This window comes from Mobula birostris, chromosome 3, assembly GCF_030028105.1.
Source record: "Mobula birostris isolate sMobBir1 chromosome 3, sMobBir1.hap1, whole genome shotgun sequence".
NCBI classification, from domain to species: domain Eukaryota; kingdom Metazoa; phylum Chordata; class Chondrichthyes; order Myliobatiformes; family Myliobatidae; genus Mobula; species Mobula birostris.
In genome coordinates this window covers 215,675,463-215,688,405 of record NC_092372.1, presented here as the reverse complement: position 1 = coordinate 215,688,405, position 12,943 = coordinate 215,675,463, and the positions used below count along the sequence as shown (strand labels likewise).

At 40.5% G+C, this 12,943-nt stretch overlaps 1 protein-coding gene across 1 annotated transcript in view; it reads right to left on the bottom strand.

The window, feature by feature from the left end:
- Positions 1-1,141: 1,141 nt before the first annotated feature.
- Positions 1,142-12,943, bottom strand: part of rheb (Ras homolog, mTORC1 binding) — a 92,857-nt gene continuing 81,055 nt past the window's right edge. Inside the window, exons 5-8 of the mRNA XM_072254090.1 lie at positions 11,682-11,738; positions 11,550-11,597; positions 9,910-9,991; positions 1,142-2,516 (exon numbers count right to left, since the gene is read on the bottom strand). Of these exons, the coding sequence (XP_072110191.1) occupies positions 2,424-2,516; positions 9,910-9,991; positions 11,550-11,597; positions 11,682-11,738 (280 nt within the window). The 3' untranslated portion in view covers positions 1,142-2,423. The remainder of the gene's footprint in view (positions 2,517-9,909; positions 9,992-11,549; positions 11,598-11,681; positions 11,739-12,943) is intronic.

Here is a 12,943-nt window from a genome sequence, read left to right as displayed (position 1 = left end):
AACCAGGGAATGTTCCGCTCACCAGAAGGATTGAAGCAGTCCAAAGCAAAGGCTCCCCACCACCATCAAATCTGCAGTGGAAAAATGTTCAGATTTTAAAACAGATGATATTCATCTGCAAAACTTTCAATGCTGGCAGATGAATATCAGCATTGAACATTTAAATGTCCTAGGTGCACATTTGAAGGGATTTCTTCTTTTCTAGAAAAGGGCATCACAGTCAAAGCCACTATTCGCTCTCGGTCCCTAAGCTACAAGTGGTGGATTACTTGAACTACTGCAGTCTTTCTCGGGAAGATACTTGACAAGTGTGATTTGATAGGGAGCTCCAAGATTCAGACCCAGCAATAAGGGAACATCAATGAACTTCCAAGTCACAGTGGTGTCCAACTTGGGAGGGAAATAGGCATACAACAGTGTTTCCGTGCCTGATGTCTTTATCTACCTTGGTAAACAAGGCTCACAGTTTTGGGAGTTGGTGTACACAGATACATGTGCTGGTACCAAGGGGAGGAATGAATGATTGGGCAACACCAACTCTAGCCTTTCACACGAGGAATTCATTTTAATATTTGAAGTCAATGGCTAAATTGACTTCAAATATTAAAATGTGTGGAAAATCTTCAATACACCTATGGGTCAGAGAACATTTTGAGTGGAGTTATGTCAACTTTGGAAAATCTCAAAGTTGCATTAGGGTTATATTTAATGATGGATATGAGAGTTCAATACTTAAGTACAGAATCAAGCATGATGGCATTGAGTGGTGGAACAGGCTTACAATGCCAGTTGACTCATTTTTCTGTTTCTCTATGTGTATCATATTAATAAAGGTTTTTTGTACCTCCACATGGAGGCAAAGTGCCCATGTACCAATTCTTTACCCTTTCAATTAGTCACAAATCAGAGTTTTTAAATATTAGTTTGAAATGTGGACTCTGTGTTGCTAGCCCCAAGCAACCAGGTAATCATAGGCACGGTGCAATTTGAGGAACTGGTGATTTCTGAATGGTATTTTTAGATTTCCCTCTCTTGATTTGAACTGCTCATATCTGGTCACTGTGAGAAATTAGAGCTGAAGTGTTCTGCTGTGACAATTCCAAATCAAACCACTCAATTAGTTGTCATCATTCAAATGAGGTGAAAGTAAAATATTTTTATTGCATTTCTGACCAATCATAGCAATATTTTCATGTGCTGTAAACTGCACTGCCCAAGTGTACAGATCAGTTGGGAATCACAACAAATTTATACTAAAGACAAACTAAATTTTCATCTTACTTTAACTTAACACAAATACTTGCATTTCTGCAGTGAGCAAATCTCACCTACCATGGATTAAACCCCACTTTAAGTTACCCTGTATTTAGAAATTAGTAAATGATTTGAATAAGACTTTACCAACTCTTCAGTAGAGTTTGCAGGAAAAATAGAAACTAATTTGTTTTCACTGACTAATGCAACACAACAAAAATCAAAAATAGTCCATATGAAGATTTATGCATTGGTGCCTATGCAAGTAATGACTGTAGGGTGGTGGGCTTAGAATGTAGATTATAAGGCAATTGTGCTACTGCAGATTGTCGACAACATTAATCAATCACGTTATGTTTCGAAGGAACAAAATAATCAGGTAAATGGTAATTTCTCAAATATATACAATTGGTTGCATTGCATTTTAAACCTCCCCAATCTCAACTTTTAGACCATCAAAAACCCTTTTAAATACACAGTAGAAATCTGCACACAGCAAGCTATTCAATTAATGAAGGTAGCCTTCACTGGTTTAGATGATTTAAAAACAAAGAAAATACACTAGTTAAAACAAAAAGCAGGTGTCAGTCAACTTCAGGGTCCCATGAGCTGCCTTCAAAGCAAGAACAAAATGCAGTCTCATAAAACCCATCTCGATTGTTTTAAAATAGCTCTGTATAATACAGGGAATCTGGTACAAACACAAGTTTTTACTCTAGTATATTTCTACCAGCAAGTATTAAAAACAAATCAGTTTGCTGCTAACTTTTATTTACAAGTTTACATACAACACATGAAGAAGAACACTGATATATCCAAGCCTGTGTGTAAATAGTAGTGTAACAATATGCATTTTTTGTTGGTTTACGATCAACTATTTCCAACTGACATTCCTACTACATGGAAAATGAATGCTGGCAAACAACTATCCATTGCTCATCAAGAAATACAATATACAATCCGAAAAATAAGAATTGAAGTGTTTTTTTTAAATGCAGAAGTGAAGCTATTTGCAATAGGGTCAGAATTCAACATAAGTGAGGAAAGAAAAGGAAGTCTCTGACCATCTGTGGAACTGGTAAAAAGAAAGGCAGAGTTTTTAAATTCGGAGGGAAAGTGGCAGTTTGCCTCTTCAAGTAAAGCAGTTTCAGAGTCGTCGCCATCAGGGCTCACATTACTGAGCACGAAGATTTGGCTTGCTGACACCCTCCGTCTGCCCGCTCAGCCTCCATAATTATCCGCTTAAACACCTCGACTGCAGTCTGAAAGAGAGGAGAAGACATTTGAAGATTCCCAATGATTATTTGTATTCTTGGGATGAGAGAGATTCGCCTCCAACTGCTGAAGATATTTCTGGACTGGGTAATATGTTCATATCACTTCACAGCACTGGAGAATTTACACTGTTAATAAAATAATAAAGGCAGCATTGGCAATGGTGATTGTGAAACTACAGACTGCTAGAAGAACTCTAGTCCTTTAGGGAAATGAAACCTATGAAATGGGAATGAACTGCTAAATGAAACTTAAGTCTATGCTTGAAGAGCCACAGTAATATGGTCAACTCAGTCGCCTCCCTCCCAGCAGAAACACACCAGGAAGCCCAACTTCTATTCACTCCGTAGGACGTTAATATAGACTGGAAGGCTTCAGGGTGGCTACACCACCAGCACCTTATGGGGAATTAGAAACAGAAAGTAAATGCTGTGCATGGTGATAATGATCACTGCCTGGCTGCAGCCTAAGATAGCATTGAATCTTTTTACACTCACAACACCGCATTTTACTTAGCAAAGTGAGGCGCTGCTTATCTTTGCGTGTATCCGTAAGGTTGAATTCCATTCACTAGATTCCTTAGTAATAAAGACAAACAACAGAAAAGCAGACAAATAATTCAATCAGCCCTCAAGCCCGTTCCACCATCATGGTTCATTCTGTATCTCAATATTAAATCTACCCAAGTCAACTGCTGCCTTCTACGTCCAGAAATCCATCTTGTTCCCCTTTAAATACAGCATGGTAACAGAGTGGCTAGCGTAACAGTACTACAGTACCAAGGATCACCAATCAGGGCTCATTTTCCACCGCTGTATGTAAGGAGTTTATACGCTCCATGACAAGTGAGGGAGAAAGGAATTTTAGGACAGGTGGAAGACAATATTGGTAACACTAAAAACAGTACAAACCGGTGAGGCTGAGGGGCAAATTTTAAAATATCTATCATGTTAATTATAAACCTGATTTAAAAAAAACAATTCAATTACATTATAGGGATGCGCTAACTTTGAAAAGGGAACAAAATCTGGGTCTAGAAGCACTTCCTTCATAATTCATATTCAAGTTGACAAGTCACCCTGCTGTGTAAAATTCTGGCTAGGCCACATTTTGTATTGTGTGCAGTTTTGGTCCCCTATAATAGGAAAGACATGAAAGGTTCACAAAAGGTCATCTTCTCAATTAAAAACTATTAGCTCCAAGATTAGACAAACCTGTATTGTTTTCTCTGGAGTGTCAGAGACAAGGCACTATCAGAGTGAAAGACTAGATCAAGTAGACAGTTAAGAGCTTTTCCATCCTCCCTCCCATGCAAGAATGTCAAATACTGTCAGCATAGCTTTAAGGTGACAGGAAAGAGATTTGCAAGGCATGGTGCCCTCCACCCAAAATACATACACACAGTGGGCGGTGCCTGCAACGCACTATCAGAGATGACAAAAGACCATGAAAGGCAATGATGACAGGAACATTTAAGAGATAAATGAACAGCAAGGGAAATATAGAGATACACACTGGAATTACTTTTATTTGGTATGCTAACCAGAACAGATATTGTGGGCCAAATGGCCTGGTCCTGTGCCATACTGTTCTAAAGTCAAGGTTAATTCATGTTAAATTCAATACCATAAACTCATGGCTTTTCAGATTACCCCAGAGTTGATTTTCAGTCATGTTAAATAAATCCCTTTTCATGACTTTTAATATAAAGTGAAGCCAGTCAAAGCTTGCCTTTAAACCGAGATGGTCCTTAAACTGCTTAACTGCAAATTGCTGGGTGTTTAAAGCCTGCCTGTGCAGCTGCAGTGAATCTGCAGACTCACTCTCATGGCATTGAGCCAGGAGTAGAGTTGCAGTAAACTCAACAATTTCCACCATCAGATTTATGAACAGTTCATGATCATGACTTTATTTCTTTTTACTTTCACTATTTTGTAATTTATAGCAAATTTTTGACTTTGTACCACCCCACTGCTGCAAAGCAACACATTTTACACCATTAAGTCAGTGATAATAAACCTGTTTCTGAAAGGAAGGTTATTGTTTTTTTTCTAGTTTCTGCAGCCTAATCCTTCACTGCAAGCTGATGGGCAAGAGATTTGATTACATGCTTACAATATCATCAGTTATGCAGTCCATCTGCCCCTCTATGCTAATTCTACTTGTCTACATTAGGCTTACATCCCTCTATGTCTTTATTATCCAAGTTACTAATTGTTTTTAATCATTGTAACAGCCTTCATCACCACTTGTCAACTCACTCCATATGACCACTGTCTGAAAAACCCGTCCCTCAGATCTCCCTAAAAATTTCTCACCCCTCCGCTCATTCCCATACCCTCTAGTTTTAGACTATCTGATCTCTTTATAACTACAGGCCTCCACTCCAAGCAGCTCCCAGGAAATTCTGCACTCTTCAATGCTACTTGCATCCTTTCCGTAGTGCAGCATTGGAGGGGCCACCATACAGGATCAGAAAAGGCTGCACAGGACTGCAAAGTCAGCCAGTGTTCTTGACAATTATATCTATAAGAAGGGCATTCAGCTGCTGCTTCTAACAGACCGTAACCAGCAGAGCTGGAGGATGAACACTGGGAGGGTGAGGGGTGGTAGTTACACTCAAGGTGCAGGACGCTGGTAACTGAGTGACCGTCAGGAGAGGAAGAAAGGGTAGGCAGCCAGTGCAGAGCACCCCATGGCCACTCCCCTCAACAACAGGCATACCACTTGGATAATGTTTGGGGGGTGGGGGTTAATGACAGGGAAGAGGAAAGCCACACAGGTCAAGTATCTGGCACTGAGTCTGGCTCTGCTGCTTGGAAAGGAATCAGGGAAGAGGGGTGAGCTGTAGTGTTACGGGACTCATTGGTTTGGTGAACAGAAAGGAGGTTCTGTGGACAAGAACAAGATTCCCGAATGGTATGTTGATTCCTAGGTGCAGGGTCAGGGACATTACGGATCAAGTCCACAGCATTCCTAACTGAGAGGGTGAGCAGCCAGTAAATAGTCATGGTCCATGTTGGTAACAATGACATGGGTAGGAGGGGTGACAAGGTCCTACAAAATGAGTTCAGGAAGTTAGGTGCTAAGTTAAGGACAGAACCTCTAGAGTTGTGATCTCAGGATTGCTACCTATGCCACATGCTAGTGAGGCCAGAAACAGGAAGATCAAACAGTTTAACATGTGGCTAAGGAGTTGGTAAAGAAGAGAGGACTTCATATTTTTGGATCATTGGGCTCTCTTGCAGGGCAACTGCCACCTGTTCAGAAAAGGCAGCTTGTACGTGAACTGAAGGGAGTCTAGCAGGAAGGTTTGACCATAAGACACAGGAGCAGAATTAGGCCTCCGAGGTTGGGTGAAACTAGAACTAGAGGCCATGGGCCAAGGGTGAAAGGTGAAATGTTTAAGGGGAATATGAGGGGGATCTTCTTCACTTAGAGAGCGGTGAACGTGTGGAACAAGCTGCCAGTGCAAGTGGTAAATGCGGGTTCGATTTCAACATTTAAGAGATATTTTGGATAGGCACATGGATAGAAGGGGTATGGTCTGGGCACAGGTCAATGGAAATAGGCAGGATAATGATTTGGCATGGACTAGATGGGCTGAAAGGCTGTAGTGTTCTTTGACTATGACATGGCCCTCCACAGACCTCCCATCCATGTATCTATCTGCATGGGTGTTCACCAGCTGTTCCGGATTCCAAAGTTGTAGGGGTTAGTAGGTTAATTGGTCATATGGGTGTAACAGGGCAGCATGGGCTCGTTAGGCCAGAAGGACCTGTTACCCTGCTGTATCACTGAATAAAATATATAAAAATAAAAAATGATGTGGAGGTAGTGCTGCCAATAGAGCTGAGGAGGAAATAGGTCATGAGAGATTTAGGCAATGAATCACAGAACTGCGTTTAAAAGTCTTTGCTTGCCTACATTTTAGAATTGTTCCACTGTTGTAATAAAAGTAATTAATCAGTTGTGAAGTGTGTTGAAATACCCAGAGGACATAAATGAATCTGCTGAAATGTTATATAATACACCAACACTAGGTGTTGACAAGCACAACAGCTGTCTTAAGGTGACCTTGGTGGCTGCTGAATGTACAGCGATCTGAGAATTTTAGGTTACCGTTCACCTTAGAGTTGTGCTGGAGACGAGTTGGGGATGGAGGTCCGTGCCCACACCTCTTCTCCTTTGGTAGTCCCTCAGGGTTCTAGGATCACTTGGTTTCACCTGTTTTGGGGGTTCTGGGATTAGAAGGGTTAATGGCACCTAACGGCACTCCTTTGCTTGCATCTTTGGAAACAGCTCTATTTCCATCTTTAGTATCTCTATTTTTCCCTTTCAGGGTTCTTTTGAAGACTCTGACCTGGAGATACAAGCTGACCCCAGTTCTTTGCGGGAATGGGACCTGCTCTCGGGGTTCCATAACTGACCGTTGTTCGGCACGCCAAAGGTTCGGCCTAAGGAGGACATGTTCGGCACAGCTTTGTGGGTCCAAGGGTATTGTGCTGTAGGTTTTCTATGTTTCAAGTTCACATTTGATGTCATCTGACTGTACATACAACCCAACAAAACAATGTTCCTTTGGACCACTGTGCACCCACACAACATATCACACACAGCATGGCATAGATAGAGTCCTTGTGCACAAGAAGAACAGCATGGGCCCGTCACCCACACTGTTCTAAGTCCAAACAGAGAAATGCCAATTTTATCCAGAACTGATAAACAGTTACAGATTTTAGCACCATTGCGTATCCTCAGAATTCCATTCATAATGGTGTTAAAAGTCAGAAGAAACACTCGGCTAACAACCGATGATACTTTGAAGTTAGCAGGTGTGATCACTGAATCCTTCTGTATCATTCTAGTCTCCAGTCCCCTGCTCTGTAAAAGGAGGCTATACTCTTCAAAAACTTTTCTTGCCTGGCCTGTTTACACTAACCTTGCCTGGACATTAAGTTAACCCTTGCCTTGCTCCAGCTTCCACAGTTCTCAACTGAGAATAGCTCAATTGTCTTAAGTTTACTTTACACTTATTACTTGGTATTGAATGCTCCTTTGATTATTCTGGGAAGGATTTCCCAAGAGTTAGTGAGATCTGTACAATCTCTTTTCTCACCACTCCCTACTGCCAAGGCAATACCTGTGAACATTCTTCTGCTCTGAAAATTTCTTCCTGCGATGGAATTCAGAGTGGTGTATCTGTTAGAAGGTCTGGTGCGACTTATCCATCAAGCACAGGGTCCTGCTACTGGCTGGAAGAACCCATTAACATTTGCTTCTTCTGTCAATAATTGAACAATTAAGTCAGAATCAATAGTATTTTAAAGTTGCTCACATCTCCAAACTTTCCAGAAGAACAGGGATCACTGTTCTTTGGTACACTGAGCACAAAGACTGCAGCTCCTAGAATCTGGAGCAACAATAATTGCCGAACTCAGCAAGTCAGGCATTACCTATGGAGGGAAATGAACAGTAGATACTTCATGCTGACACCCTTCATCAGGTCAGGAAAAAAGAGAAACCAGAATAAAAGGTTTATGGGATTGGGGGGGGGGGGGTGGAAGAGAGACAGAGGAGGACAAACAGACCTATAATAGGTAATTCCAGAAGGAAAGAGAGAGGTTTTGGGGTGGGGGGGGACTTGAACTGGAAATGTGAAAAACTCAGGTAGCAAGGACTGAAGATTGAGGACAATGGATCATGGAATAAAGGGAAGCTGGCAGTGGATGGAGTGAATGATAGGCAGGTTGTGAGGCCAATGGAGCCATAGGGATAAAAAAAACAAGTTGGGGGGACGGCAGAATGGAGGGAAGAGATAGAAGAGTGGATACTAGAAGTTAGAGAAATCAATATTGATGCCATTCATCCAATATGCATCTAGTCTCAACATGGAGACCTGCCAATGTGGAATTGGGAGTGGATTTAAAATGCTTGGCCAATAGGAGATTATGGATGTTCTAGCAGTCAGAACAAAGGAAGCAAATTCCTAATCTGTGTCTCATCTTACCAATGTAGAGGCCACTGCACCAACAGCAATGACATCAATGTACTCATACATGAAGTGCTGCCTCACCTGGATAGACTGTTTAGGGCCCTCACTGAAGGAGGTGGTGTAGGGCTCAGGTGTAACACTTGTGATGATTGCAGAAATAAGTGGCTAGAGAGGATTGAAAGAGAGGGAAAAGTGGACAAGAGACTTGAGGAGAGAGTGATCTGGGTGGGGGGTGTGAGCGGGAATGTGCCTAGTGGTAGGATCCCATTAGAACTGGTGGAAGATATGAAGAATTTGTTGGATGCTGAGGTTCAAGTGGTGTTAAGTGAGGACCAGGGGAAGCCTAACCCTGGTATGTTGGAGACGGGATGGGGTGAGTGCAGATGTGCAGGAAATGGAGGTGGTGTAGGTGAGGTTCCATTGATGGCTGTGGAGGGAAAACCCATTTTCTGAAGAGGACACCTCTGCTGTTCTGGAATGGAAAACCTCATGAGAACAGATGGGATGGAGATAGAGGAACTGAGAGAAGGGAACAACATCCTTACAAGTGATGAGTGGGAAGCGATGTAATCAAGGTAATTGTGGGAGTCAGTGGGCTTGTAAAAGATGTTGGTAGATAATCTGTCTCTGGAAATGGTGACGGAGATCAAGAAGGAGACAGTTGTCAGAAAGACTGAATTTGAGGGCAGGGTGAAAGTTGGTAGTCAAGTTGATGAAATTACTAAGCTCCATAAGGATGCAAGGCATTCTGAATGTGAGGCCTGCTAGCATATTTCATTAGACTGACTATGCGTTCGAACACAAGTGACCTGTTTTAGGTGTCAGCTCCTCCATCTCAATGGCAGATACTGCACAGAAGCCCAATGAGCTTATATTAACTATTTGAGTTTAAGGTCTTCCAGCACTTTTCCTTAGCCATAAATTAACCTACCCAGCCTTTACTTGCCTTATTTGGATTTGCTAGAAACTAAAGCACATTCTCCGTCTGACTTCCTCTAACATTCCACTGTACTATTTCAGTGCTGCAGCAGGGAGTGTTTTAGTACCAGAAATGCAGTATTTCACACAGTGTCAAACAAGGATCAATTCTGCAAAACATCTGTACCATGTTTTTACAAAACAAACCAGCTCTCCACAAATGCCTTGGGCAATATTAATCGATGAACCAATGTGTAACCCTTTTATTTTGTGCAGAAGTTTGCTATGCACAAGCAAGTTGCCACATTTCCATCAAAGTCTGCAGGTTAAAAGTACTTTATCAAAGCAGTACACTGGGATGGTTTAGCTATAACTCTGGATGTTACAACCCAGGCCAACGCCTTGCAATTTAAATGCAATATTGCTTCATACCCCTCAGAATTACTCCATAACTTTGAGATTCTTACCTGATTCTCTTTAGCAGAGGACTCCATGAAGGCAGCACTCCAGGAATCTGCTAAACTCTTCCCTTCTTCATAACTGATCACCCTAAAAATATTTTTTAAAAAAATCAATACCAGTTGTCTGATGGATCAGAATGAACAGATTCCAAAATAATTTTAAACCATCTGTAAAAATCAAAGGAAACAAAAATCTGCAGGAGGAACTCAACAGGTTGAACAGGAGTAGTGGGGCAGGGACAGAGAGGAATTACTGATTTTCAGGTGGAGTCCCTGGAGGGTGAAGACAATCACTGAAGAGGAGAGGGGAAAGCGATGAGGTGGGGTCTCAGCTAGTAGGTGATTGGTGGACTGAGGATAATGGTTCCCATTATCACCATCCAACTTTGGGATTTGTGTTCCTATCACCCTACCCTTCCTCCAGCTGTCTCCAACTATTTTTTTTTTACAGTTCAACCTGATAGATGGTCAAACAGTATCCATTCTGAAAGATAATGGATACTAAACTTTTAATTACATAGTACAGGTTAATTATGGATCCTAAACTTTTAATTACATAGTACAGGTTAATTATCTTCAACTAGAATGGATATTTTTGACTTTCTATCAGGTTGAAATGTACAAAAAAATGAAATGAATCAACTTCCAAAACTTTTATTTTATGGCAATGACATCGCATTGTTCTAATGGCGCATATTACAGTTTAAAAGCTTTACAATCATATTGGAACATGAGAAAAGATTAAACACATGGAAATTTATAGTGGTGAGGTAAAATTGAAATTCCATTAACCTGCAAACTTAGCATAATCCACTGTAGCGAAAGATATTGTAGATATAGCTTCAAAATGTGTGCAGCTGAAAATTATGGTTAAATTCATTGCATTAATTTCCAACAATTTGTCAGTTGTCACTTTATAAAATTACCAATAACTGCACTTTAATTTCTGCAGTTCAAATGCATGGTAGTATTCCTCAAATCAAAAAGATATGTATCTGATGCTAAACACTTTTTCCCCCAGTGTTAGGAGATAATTTAGCTATCAGTGATATTTCTTGGCAAATTCAGCAGCAAAGGAAACACCAGCTCAGAAAGTAGAGAATAAAGCCTGTTGCTAACTCCTGCAGATTAAATTAAACACACAGTTCTTTCAGGCATTATAGGTATTAATGTTGAGACAAACATGTTCCATGCAGACATCTTCTGGTTTGATTACTGCATAACCAAAAGGCTGGCTGGTGGTCAAAAATCAGAAAACTGGAAGAATCTCTGCTTTGATGCCAGCTCAGTGGTTAGTCTTTCATTCTGGCCACTGCTTGCACTGTTTTTACATTTCATGCTTCCATAAACGTGTGGCTTTCACCACACGACTTCATACGCCTTCTTGGCAAAGATCCTACCTCTCCCAAGGATGAGATCTTTGGAGCTTCTGTAGCTCTGGGTTTTTCAACAGGATGAGGCTGCTAGCCCCATGCCCAATCTAACTCCTTTTGCAGCTGAGGTTAGGACCATCCATGGTGGAGTCAATGGTTAGACTTGGGATTTCTAAATTCATCTTTTAATTTAAATACAAATCAATCAATATCATTTTGACAAGTGTCATCTGAACATCCCATTTCCAAAATGTATATGAAATAACCACCCACCTTTCCATGTGTAGATCCTTCTTATTTCCAACCAACATAATGGGCACTCTGCAGTATAAAAAACAAACTCAATGACTAATGTAGAAGTAAAATCTGGAAAAAGTTGAAAATTGCAATTTTAATTTTACTTACTGAACCTTCCCCACCATATCCAACAATTTTTCATGAATCACTTTGATCACCTCAAAACTGCAAATGTTAAGAAAAAAGATAAAATGATTACACCTTGGTCCGATCCTATCGAACCTAAAGCCAAATATTAATGCTTAGGCTTTTATCGTTAACCATTCTGCGTCACCTTTTAATTTCTCTTAGCCCCAAAATGCAAGGAAGAAACTAAAGAAAACATTTGCTTCAAATAATTCTACCAACTCAAATTCAAAATATTTCATTGAAATATAACTTGCCATAAACAAAGGCATGTCACATTAGTAGCTGACCACCTTTAACACAACTAAGTTCTGTAGTGGCTTTATCATAAGCATAGAGGGATCAGTTGACTAAGCTTACCTAGCAGTGGAATGCCAGAAAGGCACAAAATCAGGTGTTAATGAAGCTCCACATTGAAACAACACACAAAATGCTGGAGGAACTCGGCAGGCCAGCAGCATCTGCGGAAAAGAGTAAATAGTCGACGTTTTGAGCTCAGAGCATTCAGTCCTACTCCTTTCTGTAGATGCTGCTTGGCCTGCTGAGTTTCTCCAGCATTTTATGTGTGTTTCAATGCAGAGCTTCATTGACACCTGATTTGTGTGTTGCTTAGATTTTCAGCATCTGCAGATTTTCTGCAGAAAATGATTTGTGCTTGAAGCTCCCCATTGAACTTCTTTTCAAGATTAGTCAAGTTAGATTCAAAGGATCCATCATGATTTAAAAAGCTCATTTTGAATAACCTCTAGCATATGAAGTGATCTTTTCCCAGCTAATACAAGAACATTAGCATGATAAATGGAACAGAATTTGGATTCCTTTGAATTCTCCTATTATGATTCAATTACACCAACGCTCGGACCACAACACACATTCCAGACAGACAGAAATTCTACCATGCATATCCTACATGCTCAAAGCTAACAATATTTTCAAATTCAGATTAGGCTTTACTTTTGATGGATAGTTTCCCCTCAAGTTTTAGAGATAACTCATTTTCAAACTTTACTTAACTCACATTCTATGTTTAACTTAAGCTGCTAGGCTCCCACACTTCCAACCCACAAACTGATTTGTAAAACAAATCGTCTACAGCATGGATTTGTAATTCCGACAACCTTCAATAATAGCCACCAATATCCCAAGCATCAAAGTTATTATTGTGATTGGGGGTGGCTTATTATTGTGGCCTGTACAATACTTTATGATAGATCTGTACATGTGAATGTAATTTGACTAAAATT